General features: G+C 47.8%; 1 protein-coding gene across 2 annotated transcripts in view; it reads left to right on the top strand.

Moving 5' to 3' along the window:
* Nucleotides 1-11,183, top strand: part of LOC140411054 (probable G-protein coupled receptor 139) — a 104,183-nt gene extending 93,000 nt beyond the window's left edge. For both annotated transcript variants that reach the window (XM_072500041.1, XM_072500042.1), the window contains exon 3: nucleotides 10,145-11,183. In XM_072500041.1, the coding sequence (XP_072356142.1) occupies nucleotides 10,145-11,127 (983 nt within the window). In that variant the 3' untranslated portion in view covers nucleotides 11,128-11,183. The remainder of the gene's footprint in view (nucleotides 1-10,144) is intronic.
* The last annotated feature ends 2,317 nt before the right edge of the window (nucleotides 11,184-13,500 follow it).

Below are 13,500 nucleotides of genomic sequence, written 5' to 3'. Positions count from 1 at the left end.
CACTCACCACCCTGACTTGGAAATATATCGCAGTACCTTCACTGTCGTTGGGCCAAAATTCTGGTACTCCCTCCCTAACAGCACTGTAGGTGTACCTACATCTCAGGGACTGCAGCGGTTCAAGAAGGCAGCTCACCATCACCTTCTGAAGGGCAGCTAAGGATGGCCAATAAATGCTGTCTAACCAGCGATGTCCACATCCCGTCAATGAATTTAAAAGAAAGTCCCATCATCTTTACATCATCCTTCAGGCCATTCCCACTGCCTTTACATCATCCTTGCTGTGTTTCTTTCCCAATTTCCTGACAACTCCCTCAGACTCTGTTCTGTGTATTGCACTGACACAAATGGACCGCCGTAGAGGAGGAAATTAAGAACTGGTTTGCTCGACTGGACATGCTCCAGACATCTTCAAGCAGCATCAACTGCTGTGTGTGCATGTCTGCACGTAGGCATAAAGCTAGGCGCCTCACACATGCTGACTAGCATAGGGTCGCCTGGACAAGCAGTCAGGTCTTTGGGTGACCTTGGCAAGTTAAAATTCTGCACTGCCTTATTTTCAATACAATATATACTTCCAGGCCTTCTGTGCGGTGGATAATTCTAATAAACTAATGACTTTTAGCTCGAATATTCTTGAATCGGATGAGAATTTTGAATCGGGGCCAATCTAATGGGTGCAACTACCTAAATTAAGCCTAAATCTCTGGATTTTGGATCCTAATTTGGATTCAGAGGCACGAATCACATTTGGAGCATGTGTTAGGGTAAATGTAAATAGATATAATTCAAAACCGTGTTGAAAGCAAAGGATCTTGAGCTGCTGGAGCCAGGGAAATGTCACACAGCGAAGACATACAAAGCCTCTCCAATAAAGAACTCAAGTGAAGCTTCTTTATCCTGAGAGTGCTTGTAATGTTATCGAGGTATTTTTACTGAGCCTGTCATGGGGTGCGCGTGTCACTGGAAAGGCTGCCATTTCTTGCCCATTCCTAATTGCCCTTGAACTGAAGGGCTTGCCGCACCACTTCAGAGGGTTGTGGGTCTGGAGTCACGTGTAAACCAGACCGGGTAAGGACGGCAGATTTCCTTCCCTAAAGGGGACATTAGTGAGCCAGAAGGGTTTTTAAACAGCAAATCAACAATGGTTTCATGGCCACCATTCGCGAGATCAACTTTTCCATTCTAGATTATGATTTGAATTCAAATTTCACCAGCTGCAATGGTGGGATTTGAACACCTGTCCCTGCGAGAACATTAGCCTGGGCCTCTGGATTACTAATCCCGTGACATTACCTCCTCGCCGCGTGTGAGATGCGCCACCATGGCGAAGTAATTGAGACGTAGTAGCATAAATGCCTCAAATGGGAGTCAGACAAGTGGATGAGGGTGATAGGAAATGAGGTTATGCTGATCAAGATCATTTAGGGTAGGCTTGTGTGGAGCACGAAGACCAACACGGTGTGAGGAGAATGGCCTATCCCTATGGTGTACAGTCTCTGTAGGAGGAGGGTGATTTGAAGTCAGATTTTAGGTAACACCAAATGTTCAAATCAGAATTCAAAGCATACCCTGAACATCCTCCGCCAATATGCCAAACAATTTCTTCATACCTACACGCCTTTCAGTGAAACAAGCACACGTGCAGCGGTACTGCAGGTGGAGGTAGGAATCCCGAGGGGGTGGACAGTTGGAGGGCGGCCCGACCCCAGGGACTAGCTGCCGTCCAGACAGGTTTCGGGCTGCTGCAAAGGACAGTCCCGTCAATCCTGGAGATTCAGTCTCAGAACCAGAGACTACATGAGGGGGTGTCGGCAACCATCCGGCGTCTGCAGCTGGAGGAGTCTGACTATGCGTGCCACCCAGGCCAACACCATACAAGTGGCATCCACGGTGGAGGCCTTGGGGACGAAGCTTTCGGCCATGGGTCACGATGTCCATGGCCAGGACAGGGCTGCCCTATCACAGACAGCCATTACCAGGGCCACCTGGACATTGCAGTGGCGTTCCAGAGCATGGCCCAGTCATAGTGGGCCATGGCTGAGGGCATCGGCAGCATTGCTTGGGCACTGGCCCACATGGCACAGAACCAGAGAGAGGTGGCGCAGTCACTGGCGGATGTGGTACAGGCCCATGCTGGGCAGCGTGGTAGCATAGTGGCTAGCACAGTTGTTTCACAGCTCCAGGGTCCCAGGAATTGAACCGTGCTGCTGGCCTGCCTTGGTCTGCTTTCAAAGCCAGTGATTTAGCCCTGTGCTTTGTTTCAAGCCAGCAAGGACGATCTGTAATCTTCCTTCAATCACACATTTCGTAGAGTATACACCAATCCACACTGAATGATTAGCTACATACCACTCAACGGATTTATTACCTTCGGTGTCACATTGTACAGAAGGCAGCTGTCAAATGGAATCCAATATCCATTGCCTCCGCTAGAGTCAGTGTTTCAGCAGCCAGAGCACTTTTCGCAATACTTCTAAATTCCCAGCTAGGGGATGACATTTCCCATTCCCACACTAAGGGTGGAAAATTTTCATCAGCAGCAGCATTCCCCCCCCCCCCCCCCCCCCCACTCCCCCCCGGTATGTTTTCCGCAGCAGAGGCGCCTTACCATTGCCCCCTTCCGGGTCCAGCGAAGCCTATTGCATTTTGTGTGGCTTACCCGTCCCACCCCCGGGGAATCCACTGCAGGGCGAGACTACAAGAGCAGGGATGTCCTTCTGGGGCTGTGTGAATATCTGGTCAGACCCCATTTGGAGTTTTGTGGCAGGATCACAGGACCACAAGATCCTGCTGCACTAAAACATCCATCAGGAAGATTAGAAAGTGAAGCATCAGTAGAGATAACTAGGTTCATGTTTCATTGGGTCACTTAACGATAGGAGCTTGAGTGAGCATTTATCCAGATTAAAGTTTTGTTTGGTTGTGAAATGTTCTCTACATTCAAATGTGCCTCAGGGGTCAGTGCTGGGACCACAACCTTTCACAATGTACATTAATGATCTGGAAGAAGGTACTGAAGGCACTGTTGCTAAGTTTGCAGATGATACAAAGATCTGTAGAGGGACAGGTAGTTTGAGGAAGCAAGGGGGCTGCAGAAGGATGTGGACAGGCTAGGAGAGTGGGCAAAGTGGCAGATGAAATACAATGTGGAAAAGTGTGAGGTTTTGCACTTTGGAAGGAGGAATGGAGACATAGACTATTTTCTAAATGTGGAGATGCTTAGGAAATCAGAAGCACAAAGGGACTTGGGAGTCCTTGTTCACGATTCTCTTAAGGTTAACGTGCAGGTTCAGTCGGCAGTTAGGAAGGCAAATGCAATGTTAGCATTCATGTGAAGAGGGCTAGAATACAAGACCAGGGGTGTACTTCTGAGGCTGGAAAAGCCAGACCCCATTTGGAGTATTGTGAGCTGTTTTGGGTCCCGTATCTAAGGAAGGCTGTGCTGGCCTTGGAAAGGTTCCAAAGGAGTTCACAAGAATGATCCCTGGAATGAACAGCTTATGGTATGAGGAACGGTTGAGGACTCTGGTCTGTACTCGTTGGAGTTTAGAAGGATGAGGGGGATCTTATTGAAATTTACATGATACTGCGAGGCCTGGATAGAGTGGACGTGGAGAGGATGTTTTCACTTGTGGGAAAAACTGGAAGCAGAGGACACCATCTCAGACTTAAAACAAAGATGAGGAGGAATTTCTTCAGCCAGAGGGTGGTGAATCTGTGGAACTCTTTGCCGCAGAAGGCTGTGGAGGCCAAATCACTGAGTGTCTTTAAGACAGAGATAGATAGGTTCTTGATTAATAAGGGGGTCAGGGGTTATGGGGAGAAGGCAGGAGAATGGGGATGACAAAGATATCAGCCATGATTGAATGGCGGAGCAGACTCGATGGGCCGAGTGGTCCAATTCTGCTCCTATGTTTTATGGTCTTACGGTCCAAATACCGAATGGTGTACGTGTGTCTCCTGCTGATTCCTTTATTTGCCCTTTGTTTTTGCCGTTAACATTTCAGGTCCATGAATGCTGAATGGACATGAACCTTTAGGTCAAGCAGGCGAGAGAATGAGGAATTCAAGAAGTTGCAAAATAGCATATGGTGCTGGATGTTCGAACAGGAGAACTCAGATTTCTCAGCACCCAGGAGATGGGGAGGGACTCGGTTCGATTGGTTGGCTGGTGGCCAAAAGGCCGTATCCTGCCTGTCAACAGGTGGTGATTGGATCCTGCCTGAGTGGGATGATTTCCAGAGACCTAAGGAAAGCAGAGTTGAAGCCTGGACACGCGGGAACAAGGACACACTCCCTCTCTTCTGTGTCTCCAGAAAGACGGGCAACACCAGGTTAAAGTCCAACAGGTTTGTTTCAAACACTAGCTTTCGGAGCACTGCTCCTTCCTCAGGTGAATCAGCAGTGCTCCGAAAGCTCGTATTTGAAACAAACCTGTTGGACTTTAACCTGGTGTTGTAAGACTTCTTACTGTGCCCACCCCAGTCCAACACCGGCATCTCCACATCTAGAAAGACTGTGAGTTGATGTATTTCTGAACTTGCAGAGAACCTGAATGAATGAATCTACATTGAAACCATTTCAGGCTGCAAACAGACCTGGATCTGAAAGCTTACTTTGAAGGAAGGCCTGCTTAAAGACAACCATCTGAAACATAGACTCGTTTTCCTTTGACTTATTATTTTCACCCCTCTCCTCCCCCCTCTGTTTGTCTTGTCTGTGTGTGTAGAGGGTGAGGACATGTTAAAGTGTGGGGTTAGGAATTAGATAACAGGTAACCAGTTGCATTTGCTGCCTATTTCATTGTAGTTCTTGTTATAAATCAAAAGTAATTGGGCGGGATTCTCCTATCCGCATGCCCCAATTTCCGGCACCCCCCCCCCCCCCCACTGGCAGAGGGACTCTCCGTTCCCGCAGCCGGCCAGTGCGGTTTCCCATTGTGGCCACCCCATGCCATCGGGAAACCCGCGGGCATGAGAGCCGGCGGACCGGAGGATCCCGCTGACGGAGAATTCCGCTGATTGTGTGGTGACGGTAATGACTGGGCAGCCAAGGGCCAAGGACTTCAGGTATTTTTCGAAGAGTTATTGGTTAATTCAATTTTGGTGCGATTTTGGGTCGGGGGGGGGGGGGGGGTGGGGGGGCTGGAATTGACCGTGCACTCGCCCAGTGTGTCGTAACGACGGCCACACACCAGAGCTAATGTCTGGTCTAATCTTAGCGCACAACCAGCTCACCATCGCCTTCTCAAGGGCAATTGGGGATGGGTAACAAATGCTGGCCTAGCCAGCGAAGCCCACGTCCCGTGAAAACGAATAACTGACCAATCGGTTGCTCTGTCTGTTCTTTCTGTGCTGACCAAGTAACCGAGACGTGAGTAACATTCCCTAAATTTACAATCCCATTTTGAGTAAGAGCAGACTCACTATGCTTCACATTTAAACCAATATACTTAAAAGTCTCTCAAGCCTGACTCAGGAGTTTGAAATTCCCCGCTAATCTTATCAATGGGCAATTTCTCAAAGTTCACAGTACGATAAGAAATCATTAACCTGCATCAAGAGGATACATTGCAGGGTCTGATTTTAGTTGAACATCACCAATTTTCAGCAAGACTGGCCTCACCAAAAATGACCATTCTGGCCATCGCCCTTTGTTTTGCCTCATCCCCCCCCTATCCATTTTCTGTAAGTTTATATGCAGTAACTTCCTCGTCCTGACTACATATTAGTAGAGGAATATATTTTATAGGCCCAGCAACAAAATTTAGTAACATTACTCCTTTTATCCCATGTTTCTGGATCCATGGAAAGCACCTTATTAAAGTTACATGTCAAACAGGACATGAATCATCTTTCTATACTGTCAATACTGCCTTCCATTAGACTTGTACACTCATCAACTTTCCCAGCATCCCTGAGCAGCGTCTTTGACCATTGACAGGTAGGGTGAGAAAATTGCCTGCGTAATTTTAGGGCAATTTGTTTTGTACTCCCCGTCCTTACCATTATCACCTGATGCCACTTATTTTTGCCCAGCACTGGTGAGAAATGCCAGACTTTAAGGGGGTTCAATAGTGTCACGATTAATTAAACTGCAGATCCACTCATTCCAAATTGCCTTCCACATTTACTCAACAGCATAAGTATCTGAGTCGAATTTAGACCAGTACTTATAAAGTGGCCTTTTCTAACCAGTTTACACGGGACTACCACTCAGGTGGCCTCACATGTAGTCATCCCCTAACCTAAAGCAACTAGTACATTTATATCCCTTGCCTTTGCATCAATTATCACTACTCATCAAGGTAGTGGGCAGCACGGTAGCACAAGTGATTAGCACTGTGGCTTCACAGCGCCAGGGTCCTAGGTTCGATTCCCCGCTGGGTCGCTGTGTGCGGAGTCTGCATGTTCTTCCCGTGGCGGTGTGGGTTTCCTCCGGGTGCTCCGGTTTCCTCCCACAGTCCAAAGACTTGCGGGTTAGGTGGATTGGCCATGGTAGAAATTGCCCTTAGTGACCAAAAAAGGGTAGGAGGGGTTATTGGGTTATGGGGATTGAGTGGAAGTGAGGGCTTAAGTGGGTCGGTGCAGACTCGATGGGCTGAATGGCCTCCTTCTGCACTGTATGCTCTATGTTCCTTAGGCAGCACCTTCCAAACCCACGACCGCTACCATCTAGAAGAACAACCCCGGGAACCCCACCATCTGGAGGTTCCCCAACAGATCACTCACCACCCGGACTTGGAAATATGTCCCCATTCCTTCGCTGTCACTGGGGAAACATCCTGGAGCTCCCTCCCTAACAGCAATGTGGATGTACCTACACCTCAAGGACTGCAGTGGATCAAGAAGACAACTCACCGCCACCTACTGAAGAGCAACTAGGGATGGGCATTAAATGCTGGCTTAAACAGTGACGCCCACATCCATTAACAAATCCTTTTTAAAGAACTTGGCGAATCAAGGCCTCACTTAAACCAATCTATCTGACATACCTTTGAAACACATGCACCAGCACAACAAACAAGTCTGTTACTTACACATTCATCACAGCATTAAAGCTCCCTATAACCAGTACAACCTGTTAATCCTCAACATAAAATCATAGAAGGAGGCCATTCGACCCATTGAGTCTGCACCGACCCTCTGAAAGGGCACCTTACCTGGGCCCACTCAGCTGCCCTATCCCTGAAACCTTTGAATACCAAGGGGCAATTTAGAATGGCCAATCCACCTCACCTGCACACCTTTGGACTGTGGGAGGAAACTGGCTCACCCGGAGGAAACCCACGCAGACACGGGGAGAACGTGCAAACTCCACACAGGACAGTCGGAATTGAACCTGGGCCCCTGACGCTGTGAGGCAGCAGTGCTAACCACTGTGCCACCGTTCCGCCCTGCATCATCGTCACCCATTTTATCACAGCTATAAAGGTTTCGGTTGTCGCCTTTTTGAACAGTTCTTGAACTTTAGGATTTGTGAACAACAAAATTGCTCAGACACGGCATTTGGTTCAACCAAGATTTTGGTGTTTTATTAAACCCAGCAATGTCCCTAATACAGATACTTCTATGATGTCCTCTCCTTTTTATAATAATTCAGACATCTCAAATGTATTTCTTGTTGTTGCAATGTAGTTAGCACATTCCACACATAGTCCAGACAAATCTTGTGCTGGTTGAAACAATACGGGATTTTCCTGGGGAAAATATATGAACAGTTCTCTTGCTGCTTGAGGTAATACAATAATAGCATCAGGCTCCAGATTAATGTTTTTTAATTCATTCATGGGAGCAGTATTTATCGCCTATTCCCATTGCGGGGTCATTTCAGAGTTAACCACATGTCTGTGGGTCTGGAGCCACGGTTACATGTAGGCCAGATCAGGTAAGGATGACAGATTTTCTTCCCTAAAGGGGCATCAGTGAACCAGATGGGTTTTTACAACAATCGACAGTGGTTTCATGGTCATCTTCTAAATTCCAGATTTTACTGGATTCCAATTTCACCATTTGCCAGGGCGGGATTCGAACCCCGGTCCCCAGAGGATTAGCCTGGGTCGCTGCCAGTGAAAATACCACTAGGTCTCTGCCGCCCTTTGCGCTAATATATTGGGCAATCAGGTTCTTCATTTCGTTAGTCGATGGAGGTTAATGCCATTTCCCTGGTCCCATGGTTCCCTGGCAGCAGTCAATGTCCAAACCCTTCGGATGTGCCACTGTTTTGGCTAAGTGTCCGAATTAACCCCTTGCTGCCCCAGCCCTATGCTGTTGCCTGCGGCTTTTTGTTATTTTTATAGTTCCAAGTCGACACGTCCGTGGATTTGGAATTTATATTCCAGAAATGTCCCAGTTGGAGGGAATTCCAATCCTACGCAGCTATTTTCTTCATGCGAAATTTCAAAAACACTGGGTAATTTGCTGCATGATGATCCTTGGAGTTGCATCTATTAACCTTTCCTCAGGCGTTCCTAGAACTCAGATGTGAATTGATACTGTTCCAATTTTGTCCACTTATACAACAACTGCCTTGTGTGTTTTCATCGCCATTCTGTCTGTCTTTAATCCCTTTGTTACACTAAACCCAGTATCTGGAATATTTCAAGCCCTGGTAAGCAGAGAGTCCTCTATCCCTTTTGCCACAGCGGAACGCTCCAGTTGTTCCAGCAAGGCTCAAGAGAATAATTGCTTCCTCAGAAATGTTTTCAGGCAGCTGATTTCTGATCCAAAAAGGTGCTCTCCGAGAACCAAATGCCAGTCAGGACCAGTTGCCTGTCTGTACGCGAGACCTTGGCAAATTCCAGTAACTTAAAATGCTGGAACCAATCAAGGGATCCCTAAATTGAACGTTGTCAACCTTTTTACACAATTTGTTATTCTCTTCCAGGAATTACCATCCGTTTTTCAAAAGTTATCAAAATCATGACCAAGCCTCGGGCTTTTTGACAAGTCACCTTCTCCCACATTCCACCCAGGAATGCTGTTGGAGGGTCCAAACTTCCATCACTGTCCAACTAAGTGACATCCAATTCAGCAAACCTCTAACTTCTGATTTAACTTCATTCAGGAGGCAATATAACCAGGACTGTACCTTGCTGTCTCTTTGGTAGGAGAGTGACTCCTTTCCATATCAACCTCATTCTCCCACTTGTGTGGTTCCAAAACCTCGAACATTGGAGGGTAATCGCGTGCGCCCCCCCCCCCCCCCCAATTTAAACTTGCCTCTGCCGCTTAGGACTCCAGCTTTTAGGCCCAAAAGAGAGAAACAAAATCCTAGTTTCCAACCTCCACCTTTAGGTAACATCCTCAGCTATCCTGTCAAAACTTGGATATTTTCTTTTAATTCACTTACGGGATGTGTTGCTGGTTAGGCCAGCATTTATTGCCCATCCCTAGTTGCCCTTCAGAAGGTGGTGGTGGGTTGTCTTCTTGAACCGCTGCAGTCCTTCAGGTGTAGGTACACCCACTGTGCTGTTAGGGAGGGAGTTCCAGGATGTTGCCCCAGCAACAGCGAAGGAGCGGCGATATATTCCCAAGTCAGGGTGCTGAGTGACTTGGAGGGGAATATCCAAACCGTGGGGTTCCCAGGTATCTGTTGCTCCTGTCCTTCTAGATGGTGGCGGTAGTGGGTTTGGAAGGTGCTGTCTAAGGAACCTTGGTGAGTAACTGCAGCGCATCTTGTAGATGGTACACACGGCTGCCACTATTCGTCGGTAGTGGAGGGTTTGAATGTTTGTGGAAGGGGGATCAATCAAGCGGCTTCTTTGTCCTGGATGGTGTCGAGTTTCTTGAGTGTTGGAGCTGCAGTCATCCAGGCAAGTGGAGTGTGTTCCATTGCACCCCTGATAGCTGAGATGAAGGACTGCAACCTCTTCTTCTTTACTCACGTGCTTTTACAGAAACGCACATTGCATATTGTGCAACTCCATCAATAAACTCTGCTTCCAGCTTGCTCCTCGATATAAGCACAGGTGATTAATCACTCACTACCTGAATACAGTTAACACCCAATTGGTGCACAACAAAGATAATTAGTTAAATGGCCTTTTCCTGCCATTTTATACAGTTGTCCCATTATTAGAACTCGTGCTCATGTCATGTTACAAATGTCTAATTGCTTGTTTCTCTCTATCTCTCTGCAGCGAATCTGTTGACAGTATACACCATCCACTATAGAAAATGTGGCATGTCCAAGGTGGCAAGATGCTATCTGATTTCCCTGGCTATTGCAGACTCCATGTGCTTGTTCTGGGGCGGACTGATAGACCTAAGCCTGGGTTGGCTGGACCCTTACCGTTTCTGGAACAGCTCCCCGTGGTGTGGGCTAGTCACAGTCCTGGAGTATGGCTCCGTATTCAGCTCCATTTGGATTGTCATTGTTTTTACCTTGGAGCGTTACTTGGTGCTGAGGAGCACACACGCCCGGCAGCACTGCTCCCAGACTAAGGTGGCCATCAGAATCATCTTCAGTGTCATCGTAATCACGCATTTGATTGCTGTTCCCGCCTACTGGATCAACAGTTCGGAGCTGCGGAATTTCACCCAGGACAATGAGACCCGTGTGATGCCCATCTGTGGTTACAACGATAGCTTCTACTCCACCGCTGTGGTTTGGTTCCATACGTTCATCTCGGGTGGCATACCCTACATCCTCCTCATCATCTTCAACTGCCTGATTGGCCAGCAACTCTACACGGCCAGCAGGATGTTCACCCGGGAGCAGCTGAAGTCGATAAATGGGGTCACCACTCGGAGACTGGTGAAGAAGTCCATCCTGATCCTCTTCACCGTCTCCTTCGCCTTTGTCGTCCTGTCCCTCCCTCGTTTTGTCACCTACTGCATCCTGAGGACCGTCTACAACACGCCAAAGCATAACAGAGATGACTACAGCCAGCTCATCAACCTGTTTGCAGATATTGGTATCATGTTGCAGTGGTTAAATTCGGCCACCAACTTCCTCCTCTACTGTGTTGTCAGTGAACAATTCCGCACCGAGTTTTTTCTGGTCCTGAACTGCCGATGTAGGATTGCCAAGACCCCTGCATTGCATACACCCTTGAAAGTCTATAGTGTTCAGGGCGCCTCGACTGATGGTTCTTCAATGTTATTTGTCAAACGTAATTAGTCCGCCATGAACTCCACACCTCACAATGGGTTTCTGCTCTCGTAGCAAAAGTTCTTCTTGGGGGGGGTGGGGGGGGGGGGGGGGGGGGGGATTGGTCACGGTGCACCTGAATTCAATATTAACTCTGACCACAACATACTTCAGTCCCAGACAGGAATCAAACAAAGTTCGGTAGGCGAGGAGTGCTGGATAAGGTTTGTTGGGTAAAAAGACTGAAAGGTTTACCGGTAAATACACAGGGGGAAACATTTAAAGAAGCAATTCAAAACACATACCATTAAGAAAAACCAGTTGACACGGTGGCGCAGTGGTTAGCACTGCTGCCTACGGCACTGAGGACCCGGGTTCGATCCTGGACCCGGGTCACTGTCTGCGTGGGGTTTGCACATTCGCCGCGTGTCTGCGTGGGTCCCACCCCCCACAACCCAAAGATGTGCAGGTTAGATGGATTGGCCACGCTAAATTGCCCCTTAATTGGAAAAACAATTATTGGGTGGGCGACATGTGACGCAGTGGTTAGCACTGGGACTACGACGCTGAGGACCCGGGTTCGAATCCCGGCCCTGGTTCACTGTCCGCGTGGAGTTTGCACATTCTCCCCGTGCCTGCGTGGGTTTCACCCCCACAACCGAAAGATGTGCAGGTTAGGTGGATTGGCCACGCTAAATTGCCCCTGAATTGGAAAAGAAAAATAATTGGGTTCTCTAAATTATATTTTAAAAAAGGAAAAAAACCTCAGCAAGAAAGATCACTCGTGGCTGACGAGGGAAGATCAGGATAGAATTAGATTGGTGGGCAGCACGGTGGCGCAGTGGTTAGCACTGCTGCCTACGGTGCTGAGGACCCAGGTTCGATCCCGGCTCCGGAACACTGTCCGAGTGGAGTTTGCACATTCTCCCCATGTCTGCGTGGGTCTCACCCCCACAACCCAAAGATGTTGTGGTTAGGTGGATTGGCCACGTTAAATGGCCCCTTAATTGGGAAAAAAAATTATTGGGTATTCTAAATTTATTTTAAAGAAAGGATAGTATTAGACTGAAAGAAGAGGTTTTAGAAACATTGAAACATAGAAAATAGGAGCAGAAGGAGGCCATTCAGCTCTTCGCCATTCATTATGGTCAAGGCTGATCATCCAACTCAATAACCTGTCCCCACTTTCTCCCCATCAGCTTTGATTTCTTTCTCCCGGAGAGCTGTGTCTAACCCCTTCCTAAAAAACATTTGTTTTGGCCTCAATTCTTTCTGTGGTATCGAATTCCACAGGCTCACCACTCTCTGGGCGAAGAAGGTTCTCCTCACCTCATTGACAGGCTTCAGATCCCAGCATTTTGGGTAGGCCACAGCTTTGAGAGCAGAAATCCGGCTTTCCGGATCTCATGAGATCCAGTACCCCAGTTGTAAGCATGGTGCGGCAGTGTGTTAGCAATGAAAAGCAATTGTTCATCTGTTTTGTGACTTTAAACCAGAGCAACAATCAGGCTGCATAACAAAAGCCCACAGCTCCTTCTGCTGCATGTGTGTTTAAATGAACCTACACAAATTGCACAAAATATGCTTCCATGACTGTGCAAACACAATTTTATTGTAAATAAAAATCTAAAGAGCTGCAGATGCTGGAAATCTGAAATAAATGCAAATAATGTGGAATCAGTGCGAGAGGGGAAGGCGGTAAGTTCACGATTCATGCTTAATGATCCGAAACATTAATTCATCAGTTCTCTCCTCTAATACCGACAATCGGCTGGCACGGTAACTCTGTTTTTAGTTTTGTAATAATTTCTTTCAGCAGCGCACAATCTTGCTGAGCATTTTTGACTTATTGAGGCCTCAATGTTCAGAACCAGATGGCAGAATGGACAGTCAGCTGCGGAAAGTCCGAGAGCCCATCACCACAACGTCAGCTGGATTTTATAGCCCAAAGTGGAGGAGTCGTTCAAAATGGCGTGCGGGCGATTAAGAAAAGACGAGGGTCCAAATTCAGGATACAAAGTGCTGCTGATGTAACTGGGTCTGTCAGATATAAAGGCTGTCAGTGATCATTTTAAAGTCCTTGAATGTATAACTATGTCTAATGACAGTGTTGATGGAAGACCCATGACTCCAGCGTGTCCCAGCTGGGCGTGACTTCATCTTCTGTGGACTGAAGAGTCCAATGTGGGATCAGCATGGATGTCCGCAGAATTGGCAATGCATCTTGCCCTTGTTGGCGGTGTGGGAGGGGGGGGGGGGGGGGGGAGATTTCAGCAGCTACACCACCAGTGGCCTCCCTCTGGTCACGTTGGTGTCGTGCGTTTGGTGCAGGTGGTCCTCGAAGCATGCTGGACCAAATTTCAGCCCTCGCCTCCGCAAGGGCCCGTTGACTGCGAGATGCTC

The sequence above is a fragment of the Scyliorhinus torazame genome, chromosome 4, assembly GCF_047496885.1.
Source record: "Scyliorhinus torazame isolate Kashiwa2021f chromosome 4, sScyTor2.1, whole genome shotgun sequence".
NCBI lineage: Eukaryota > Metazoa > Chordata > Chondrichthyes > Carcharhiniformes > Scyliorhinidae > Scyliorhinus > Scyliorhinus torazame.
The sequence above is the reverse complement of the archived record's forward strand: the minus strand, read 5'-3'. Positions and strand labels throughout refer to the sequence as shown.